The 10,733-nt window shown below is 35.6% G+C and overlaps 2 protein-coding genes across 2 annotated transcripts; both read right to left on the minus strand.

Annotated features, from left to right (window-relative positions):
- Positions 1-1,098: 1,098 nt before the first annotated feature.
- On the minus strand, positions 1,099-3,261 carry LOC123914782 (protein SHI RELATED SEQUENCE 3-like). The gene is made up of 4 exons (XM_045965954.1): positions 3,111-3,261; positions 2,767-2,833; positions 2,052-2,314; positions 1,099-1,671 (listed from the first exon to the last, which is right to left on the minus strand). The coding sequence occupies exons 1-4, from the start codon at positions 3,259-3,261 to the stop codon at positions 1,343-1,345; spliced, it is 810 nt and encodes a 269-aa protein (XP_045821910.1). The 3' UTR covers positions 1,099-1,342.
- A 4,799-nt stretch (positions 3,262-8,060) lies between these two features.
- Positions 8,061-8,870, minus strand: LOC123917585 (putative uncharacterized protein YGR160W). Its single transcript, XM_045969346.1, has one exon. It carries the CDS (start codon positions 8,773-8,775, stop codon positions 8,248-8,250), a length of 528 nt encoding a protein of 175 aa, XP_045825302.1. The 5' UTR covers positions 8,776-8,870; the 3' UTR covers positions 8,061-8,247.
- Between the last annotated feature and the right edge of the window lie 1,863 nt (positions 8,871-10,733).

Here is a 10,733-nt window from a genome sequence, read left to right on the forward strand (position 1 = left end):
GAAGGAAGTTGTTACAACGTAGCAAGTTGTTTTAGAGATCACGACAAACATTTCATGTTGGTTCAGATAGGATGACAACACACTAAACTATCTACTATTGAAGGCGAAACAATTGCGTTTATTGAGGCAATGTGAATTGCTAATAACAAAGGTTTTGAGCGAATGGTTTTTAGTATTGTTAATTTGATGTCGTCAAATTTAAACTTTGAGGTTAAATTTGTTATAAGACAAATAAATATGGTTTCTCATACCCTTGCAATTGTGGTCATTTCTTAGAGTAGTCTTTATACTTTATAATTTTGAGTTTATCTCTCTTTGTATCTATTTGATTAATGATATGAGTTAAATTGATTTTGGTATAAAATAACTATGTGAAAGTATACTTAATTTTTTTTTCTTGTACATAAGTATACTTCAATTCAAGCTTAAATTTTAGATTTCATATTATTGCATACTTACTTTATACCTAATGTTTTTATTTAAGAGAAGAAGAAAGGTTCGTTTTTCTCACCTTGTTTTTTTCCATGTTAAATGCTTAACAATGTTCGCCATTTGAGAATTGTATATCCATAATCATAAACTAAATTTTAATAACACGGCTAGAATTAGCAAAACCATCCAAGATGACATTTATGGGAGAGAATCCATGCAGTCTTGAAAATTCCTTAGTGTGATTGGTTATAATTATAGCATACACACACGATATAATCCTCGAAGGATATATTCCTCATATTAATGTGTACCTTCTTGAAGTATTCGTTTACTATAATGCTTCTTCTTTCTATACAAAAGGTTAAGCGCACTCGGTTTATCTAGTACTTTTAATTACTGCAAAAGCTAAAACTAAGTTCCATTATAGGTCTATAGCCTTTCATAAATCAATTGTACAGCATCCATAAAGCAGATAAATTTGAATTATTTAGTGTTACGGATTATTCTTCCCAAGTCCTTAAACTATAGTACATATTCATTCTTGATAAAGGAAAACAAAGATAGCAAATTCCCATGCATGATCAATATGACCGGGCATGTGCAAGCTGACATATAGCTTCCAAATTTTAAGGGTTCAAATTAAAATTTATATATGCAAAGGAGAATACTTAGGTACAGTGCTTTAGACATTGCTTAACCGGATCTTCACACAATTATTTGTAAATTATAAGCCGCTTTACAATACTAATGAAATATTAATGTTATTTTTCTATTAAAGACAAAGAAAAAGAAAAATGAGACATGAGACGGAGGGAGTATATTATTTTCTTTACTAGCTAGCATAGCATTCTTTACCAGCTAGCATCCATTATTCCTTACCTTCTCATGATTTTGATGATCTAGAAAGAAACTAATATGGCATATTAGGCCTGAAGGAAGGTAATGGATGCGGTGGAGGGTATAAAAGGTGATGATGAGAAGCAGTTGCACCATCATAAAAATGATTGAGATTTTGTTGCTGATGAATATTGTCAATGGAGTAGTCACCCCTAGTATTATTATTGAACCTTGGTTGATCAAGGCCTTGATCATAAAGAATACCATTAAATACATGTCCTCCAATTTCTACACTTGTTTGATAGGCCATTTCGTTAACCCTGTCATCCATAGAGCGCATCTGAACACAGGTCAATGTCGCCATGGAATTCACAACAGCTGGAAATTTAAACTCCTCAAAACCTTCAAATTATATAAAGTAGAGACATATTATATAATTGCAATACTATTGAAACCAGATAGGCTTTAATTAGTATATGTGTATGTTTGAATAGTCTGAGAGTTGAGAAAAATTATGGTCCTACTGGTACTATGACTTTGTTAAAGCTTCGAAGTGTAGTTTTTATCAAAACTGCAGCGGCAATTCATGACTGTGATTCTACCAGTTTCACCGTGAATCTAACATGCAAAATATATGTTTTCATGATATATTGATGTTTTTCAGACATATAATATATAATGACAGCAGAATTATATTGAGAAAGAAATTATTATGGCTTATTTATCTTAAGAAGTTTGTGTTATAAACTTATATTATACGAATGAGAAATGTAAGTAATTACTTGAAAAAGGGTTGATCTGCTTGTGCTTTTTATGTTCATGAAGTTGGTGCTGCTGATTAGGAGGTTGGTCCATTCGGTGGCGCCTTCTTCTATCAGCAGGAATCCAAGTGCTTCTGATATGTGTTTGGCAGTTAAAGCCTTTGTTCTTGCAACAATTTCTGCATCTTGAGTATGCACAATCCTTCTTTGCTTGGTTTCCACACTCTTCACACTTTGAACCCTGTAATACTTCTTCTGTTAATTGTGTTGCAGACATCTCTTCTCTTTAATATTTTAACTAAAAGATCACACATTCACCCCTTTAGCTTACAATTTTTTGGCTGTCTGCTTCAAGAGTAGTACTATATATATATACATAAGCAAATTAAAAAGATAATAAATGTTCTTTATAATGGAGAATAAATTCCATATTGAAGTAAAACCCACAACAGTTTGAAAGAAATAGATTTTTTTCACAAGAAAATAAAATATAAGAAAAAGCAAAGTGGAATCAAGGGAAAGGATCAGTATTCATAGAGCACACAGGAAATTGGATAGTTTAACTGGTTTGAATTATTTGAAAATGTTATAATCAGAGTTCAAAGTCTCTTTTTTTTTCTTTTTTTTTTTTTTTTTTTAATAAAGAGGGCCTAAGCCCAAAAGGAAAGAAAAATTAAACGGGAATTAACCGAGCGATCTCAACCCCTATAACATCAGCTGCCAACAAGTGACTAACTTGAACTGGACACGACCCATAAACAACAGTGTCCCCTCCAAAGAGCAATCAATGTTAGCCAAAACATCTGCACATTGATTGGTTTCACGATAAGAATGTTTCACCACCAACTCTCAATCCAAAGTAAGTAAACGAAGAATTTTCTTAATTAATGATCTTCCCACCGGACTACTACTACTACTCCGTAACTCCCACTAAGACAATTAGCCACCACTAACAAATCAATATTCACCTCCACCGCTAGAAACCCCAAGCCTGTCGCCAACTTAAGGCCTTCAAAAACTCCCCAAAGCTCTGCCACATACGCACAACACTTCCCAACATTTTTTGCAAAACCACCTAGCCATTCACCATCCCGACCACAATATTTGCTTTTGCAGCAGCATGATAATCAAACATACGCCTCATAACATGTTGAGCTGGATGCATTGGTCTATGAAACTCTTCTTCATGTTGCTCTTTGTTCCTCCAATACCATAAACAATGACACGCCATTGCCCAAAAATTCTTGCACTCGACCTCTAGCTCCCACCCCACACATCATTCCGCATATTAAAGGATATCCACTGCTGTAAATCACCCGTGAAAAAATTCGCTCTTGCATCTAAATGGACCACATTCAGCCAAAGAGGCATAACAAGTGTTGTGAATTCGGATTGAATCACACCAATAAAATAATTGATGTGTGGAGCAAATAACGATTAAGCAATCAAATAATGAGATCGATAATAATAATCACAAATCAAAAGATAAAGCGATAAAGAAAAGGAACACAAGAGAATTGTTTACCCAGTTCAGTCAATGTGACCTACTCTGGGGGAGAGAGCAGCTCTCCGATCCACTATCAAACTTGTTCCTTGATTACAATGAAATTCACCACAAGAGTTACAAGATTTAGAGTTTTTCCTAAATCTACCCTAAGCCCGAATTTCTTCCCGTGACCAAGAAATTCAATATGAAAGTGTTTCCCAAGGTGATAGAATGTTTCCCTAACCCTAGAGTCTTCCCAAGATGATCTCTCTTAACCCTAGCCTTTTTGTTAGCCTTTGAAACCCTAAAATCCCCTTAAAAAAGTCAGAAAACGCATAACATATATATAGGCCCGCAGACACTACGCCTGGGCGCAGCCTCCCACGCCTGGGCGTGAGCAGGCAGAGTTCATCCCAATTTTTCATGCCTGGGCGCCAGCTCCCACGCCTGGGCGTGAGCAGGCAGAATCTACCAAAACATGATTTTCTGATTTTTACATTATTTCAAGGCAATATTCAACAATTCTCCACCTTGCCTTTAAATCAATGGTGATGCCGACTTCTCATCAACCACTGTGCTGCTCTCTCCAACCTCCGTCTACTCTTCAACGAAGTTAATCAAGTCCAAGCAATGCTTGAACTTAGCTCTAGGTAACAATTTGGTGAACATGTCAGCTGGATTCTCCTCCGATGCAATTTTCTCCACCATGATCTCTTTTGTCTCAATCATGTCTCTTACAAAATGCAACCGAATGTCAATGTGCTTTGTCCTTTCATGATACACCTGGTGATTTGCCAAATGAATGGCACTTTGACTGTCACAATGTATCTTCACACATCCTGACTAATCCCCATTTCTCCAATCATACCCTTCAACCATATGGCTTCCTTGACCCCTTCAACAAGGGCTATGTATTCTGCTTGAGTTGTTGACAAGGCTACAACTGATTGTTGATTGGCCTTCCACGTTACCGCTGTACCGAACAATGTAAACACAAAACCCGATAAGGATTTTCTAGTGTCTATGTTACCTGCATAGTCCGCATCCACATATCCCTCCAAAGCATCTCTTCCTGGATCAGTTCTTGTGTACTTCAGACCACCCTTCAAAGAACCATTCAAATACCTCAGAACCCACTTCAAAGCTTGCCAATGAACTTGGCCCGGATTTGCCATAAACCGACTTACCACGCTAATTGCATATGATAAATCAGGCCTACTACAAACCATGCCATACATGATGCTTCCAACCACACTTGCATAGGGAGTACTCTCCATCTTCTTTCTCTCATCCTCGGATTGAGGACACTGTTTTATCGACAACTTTGAATGGTGACCAAGTGGCGTATTCACTACCTTAGAATCTGTCATTCTAAACCGCTCCACCACTTTCTTCAAATAATCATTTTGAGATAAGAACAACTCACCTTTACTCCGGTCTCTCAAGATATCCATACCAAGTATCCTCTTCGCATTTCCAAGATCCTTCATCTCAAATTCACCATTTAGTTTCTCCTTGAGCTGTTGAATCTCTTGCTTGTCAGAACTTGCCATAAGAATATCATCTACATAAAGAAGAAGGTAGAGAATGACTTTCTCATTCCTCTTCATTATGTACACACAACTGTCATAGTTGCTTCTCACAAATCCAGTCTTCAATAAGAAATCATCAAACCGACGATACCACTGCCTTGGACTCTGCTTCAACCCATACAAAGATTTCTTTAACAAACATACTTTTGAATTGTCTTTCACAAAACCTTCAGGTTGTTGCATGTAGATAGTTTCTTCTAACTCTCCATGTAAGAATGCGGTCTTCACATCCATTTGTTCTAACTCAAGATCATACATGTTAACAATCGCCATAAGTACCCTTATAGAACAATGTTTCACCACAGGTAAGAAGATTTCGTTGTAATCAATCCCCTCAACCTGAGTAAAACCCTTTGCTACAAGTCTTGCCTTATACCTTGGTGCTTCGACCCCTGGTATACCTTCTTTTCTTTTGAACATCCACTTGCTACCAACTACCCTTTTATTTTTAGGTAATGGCACAAGCTTCCAAGTCTGGTTCTTCTCCAATGAAAGCATTTCCTCATTCATTGCCTTCAGCCAGTCTTGACTATCTATGCTTTCTGATGCTTCCCTGAAGTTCTTTGGTTCCGAGTCTTGCACTTCTTCAGCTGCATTCAAAGCATAACAAATAAGGTCAGCATAACCGAGTCTATTAGGTGGACGAATAACTCTCCTCTCCCTATCTCTTGCTAGCTGATAGTCAGGAACAGTTGTTTCATCACTTCCACTTTCATCAGTTACTTGAGTCTCATCCTCCTTTTCCCTCTCATCCGTGGAAGGCTCCACCTCAAACTGAATTCTCTCCACCCCCGTTTCTGGTCTTTTCTCAAGGTCTCTGCACTTCATCCTCATTCGGGTCTCATCAAAAGTGACATCACTGCTTATGATAAACTTTGATCCTCCAGGCTCCATCTTCCACAGCTTGTAACCTTTCACACCTTCAGGGTAACCAATGAAAACACACTTCACAGCTCTAGCATCAAGCTTATCTTGCTTGACATGTGAAAATGCTAAAGCTCCAAAGATTTTCAAGTTAGAGTAGTCTGCCGGCTTGCCACTCCAAACCTCCATAGGTGTCTTTAGATCAATTCCTGTTGATGGACATCTGTTGATCAAATATGCAGCAGTGTTAACTGCCTCTCCCTAGAAACTCTTGGGTAATCCAACTCTTGGGACATCTGTTGATCAAATATACATAAGCAAATTAAAAAGATAATAAATGTTCATTATAATGGAGAATAAATTCCATATTGAAGTAAAACCCACAACAGTTTGAAAGAAATAGATTTTTTTCACAAGAAAATAAAATATAAGAAAAAGCAAAGTGGAATCAAGGGAAAGGATCAGTATTCATAGAGCACACAGGAAATTGGATAGTTTAACTGGTTTGAATTATTTGAAAATGTTATAATCAGATTTCAAAGTCTCTTTTTTTTTCTTTTTTTTTTTTTTTTTTAATAAAGAGGGCCTAAGCCCAAAAGGAAAGAAAAATTAAACGGGAATTAACCGAGCGATCTCAACCCCTATAACATCAGCTGCCAACAAGTGACTAACTTGAACTGGACACGACCCATAAACAACAGTGTCCCCCTCCAAAGAGCAATCAATGTTAGCCAAAACATCTGCACATTGATTGGTTTCACGATAAGAATGTTTCACCACCACCTCTCAATCCAAAGTAAGTAAACGAAGAATTTTCTTAACTAATGATCTTCCCACCGGACTACTACTACTCCGTAACTCCCACTAAGACAATTAGCCACCACTAACAAATCAATATTCACCTCCACTGCTAGAAACCCCAAGCCTGTCGCCAACTTAAGGCCTTCAAAAACTCCCCAAAGCTCTGCCACATACGCACAACACTTCCCAACATTTTTTGCAAAACCACCTAGCCATTCACCATCCCGACCACAGTATTTGCTTTTGCAGCAGCATGATAATCAAACATACGCCTCATAACATGTTGAGCTGGATGCATTGGTCTATGAAACTCTTCTTCATGTTGCTCTTTGTTCCTCCAATACCATAAACAATGACACGCCATTGCCCAAAAATTCTTGCACTCGACCTCTAGCTCCCACCCCACATCATTCCGCATATTAAAGGATATCCACTGCTGTAAATCACCCGTGAAAAAATTCGCTCTTGCATCTAAATGGACCACATTCAGCCAAAGAGGCATAACAAGCACTATCCTCCACTATGCTTCCACAGAAAGCACATATTGCACTTCCAAGTCCCATTCTATTTTTTGTGTAGAAGAATTACATGAATTTGTCAAGTCTTTTTTGAATTTCAGATTCACAATTAAGGTTCTTGACCCCTCAAAGCTTTTCATTCGACTATATAATGACCAGATCTAAAGTTGGAATTGTTCTTGTACACAAAAATTATGTTAGACGCCAAACCTATTTGTGAGTCGTATTCCATTCAATCAGAGACGCTCTTAAAACACATCCTCTTACGCCCAGAACTGGAGATCTCGAGCTTAACCTGGGCAGCCTGCTTGGAACCTGATAGCAGATAACCCAACAGATTATGAATAGACTCTACTACCATATTAGGTTTTTACCTTAAGTATAATTCAACCTTACAAAATGGATGGTTGTCATTTGTCCCTACTTATAAAATATATATATTTTTAGACCCTATCTCATCCAAACTGGACTCTTAACAAAACCAAAACCCAATCAGATTGGTTTCAACTCCTTAATCTCTGATCCAGGAAATCCATTTGTGTTCACAAATCCTACAATCAAATCTAAACCATTTGATTTCATCAGCACCAATAACATACTCCCTCCTTCCTAAAATATAAGGAAAAGTTGGTCAACAAATGTGAATGTATTTAGTCCAAATCTTTAACCAAATAGATCAAATTTCTTTGACTCATTTTTCAGTATATTTTGGGACCGAGGGAGTAACTAAAATTAGCAAAAACCTACCTATAAAACAAGACAACTAAACTGGTTCTCCCCAAAGGAAAGAAATTTTCATTAATTAACATATACAACATTCAATTTTCAAGTACAAGAAAGTGAATAATAATAATAATAATAATACATAATTAAATGCACATTTGATTAAATTTGAACAAAACCTAAAAGTTAAACTAAAAAACTAACGACCCCAAATTAAAGTCCCTAATCAGCAATTAGAAACAGTGTTTAAGTCCCATCCCATGTTTGCCACGAACACAACCAGGACTAACAAAAAGATAAGGAGACCTCTTTGAATTATTCATCTTTGATGAAACCCTTTTCCCCAATTTCCTCATTCTCTGTCTCCCTAACTTGTTCCCTATATTCCATGGAACAAGCTCATCATCCAAATCATCATCACCATCATCCTCTTCATCATCAATATCATGGTTAACTTGTTCTTCTCTATACACACCATCATGGTTGTGATCTTCTACATATGCATCAAGATGAAGCATAGGATGGTTTATTCTTTCAATTGGATCATCGATTCGAGAAGAAACAGACCAAGAAATGACATGATCATCAACATCAACCGTTTGTTCTTCTTCTTGTTCTTGTTCTTCTTCTGCTTCAACCACATCAACAAGTTCCCATTGAAGAAGAGAATCATCATTGTTCACCTTCACGAATTGAACTTGTTCAAGGATGAGAAATTGCATCGATGATGATGATGAAGTTGTTGAAGATAGGTTTTCCATTTTCTTAAACTTGTTTTGCTGTTTTTGTTCTTTTTTTTTTTGTTCTTGTGCTGGTTGTGTGGTGTGTGCGGTTTGATTTTGTGATTGAGTTGTGTTGTGTGAATAAAAAATATTAAATGAGTATAAATAATAAAAATGTTTATTATAAAAATATGCTTTACTTGTGAAGCACGAATACGTGTACAAAATGAACAACGTGACGACATTTTATGCTACGTGTTTAAGCCAATAAATGTTTGACACGTGTAATTTATTTATGTTTCATAGGGATTTGGTTGGTGCACTTCTTGCTGGTTACGCTACAGTTTTTTGTTTCCCAAAAAGTCAAAAACTTAACTTGCGATGAACAATCTGACCCAATGTTTAAAAACCGAATCTACTAGGGTGTGTTCTAGGAATATTATTTTCAGGAATAACATTCCTACTCATGTGTTTGGTTAAAATTTAGATTTTCTGGGAATGTTTTTAAAATTTATATAAAATAAAAAATTAAAAAAATAAAAATGCAAATAAATGTGAGTGGTAGTGGGAAGTTATGAGAAATTATAGGAAGTTGAGTTTTATTCCCATGAGAATGTTATATTCCCACCCTATTAGCATGGGAATAACAAGTGTAGAAGTTATGTGTAATTAACATTCCTGGGAACAAATTTTCAAAACTTGAAACAAACATAGTAATGTTACATTCCAGATCTCATATTCCCAGGAATAACATTACAAACCTTGAAACAAACACACCCCTAAAAATAAGTATAGGAATTGATAGTTAATATTGTCTAAAACCTTTCTTCTCCTTTTCTTCATAGTAGCCGCTGCCACCTTAACCTAGTTTTTTTTCTTTCTTGATCTACCAAGGAGGGGTGGTTTTAACACCCCTCATACTTGTTTTTCCTTTTCTTTTTTATTTAAATAAGTGATCTTCACATTGATCAAGTTTTTCTTTTGTGTTTTCTTTTTTGTGATTTCGTCATCTGAGTGAGGCGTTGTGTTGTTCGTCGTCTTGTGCGACGTTTTTGTTGTCCCGTATTGTTACGGTGTTCATTTGATTTCTATTGAAAAGATCGGTTTCAGTCAATTACAGATTCAACCAATGATTTGGGCTTCAACGCTGCAGATCCGAAGGCATGAATACTTCGGTGACTTTAACTTTATCATATTATTTTTGTAGGTATTTTGCCGCTGTATGCTATTAACTCGGATGCTCTGAGTTTTGTTCGCAGATTCATCCTTTATGTTTTTAGCGATGTTGATTATGTGGTTGTATTTGATGTATTCTATCAATTTGAATGAATGAATATCATTTTGTTGTTGTAAAAAAAAAAATATAAGAAATTGAACTAAACACTAAATAAATAAAAATTTAGTGTTAATATTTATAAATAAATAATAATTTAGTATTTTTTTTTTTGACAAAAATTATAATAATAATTTATTAATAATATTTATAAATAATTTATTTAAAGTTATTATAACTGATAAGTAAAAAACATAAGTCATTTCTTCATAAATTTAAAAATAAGTTAATCCAAACGGACATCTAATAAGTTATACAAAAAATATAACAATAGTTTCACTTATTTTATAACAAATTTTTAAAATTTTTCTAAATAAATTTTCTACTTTAATATAATGACGAACTTAAATATCGAATAAAAATCACAAAACGTCATTAGTCCACTATGTGTAGAGCTGTAAAAATGAGCCGGGCTATCGGGCCAGCCCATTAACCCTATACTTTTACACGGGCCGAAATTCAAAAAAAAAGGTCCGGCCTTATCGGGCTAGGCTAAACGGGCCAGACTTTTTCTTCCCTATTTATGTCGTAATGAAAAATGGCTATAATTTCTTTGAGAGGAAATAGAATAGGGGTAAAATTGATATAGCTTGTCTTGAGCATGCCGATATCACAAGCGAGAATGATACCACATCTAAGAGTTCATATTTTTGCAAAGAGAGAC

This window comes from Trifolium pratense, linkage group LG3 (genome assembly GCF_020283565.1).
Source record: "Trifolium pratense cultivar HEN17-A07 linkage group LG3, ARS_RC_1.1, whole genome shotgun sequence".
Lineage (NCBI taxonomy): Eukaryota > Viridiplantae > Streptophyta > Magnoliopsida > Fabales > Fabaceae > Trifolium > Trifolium pratense.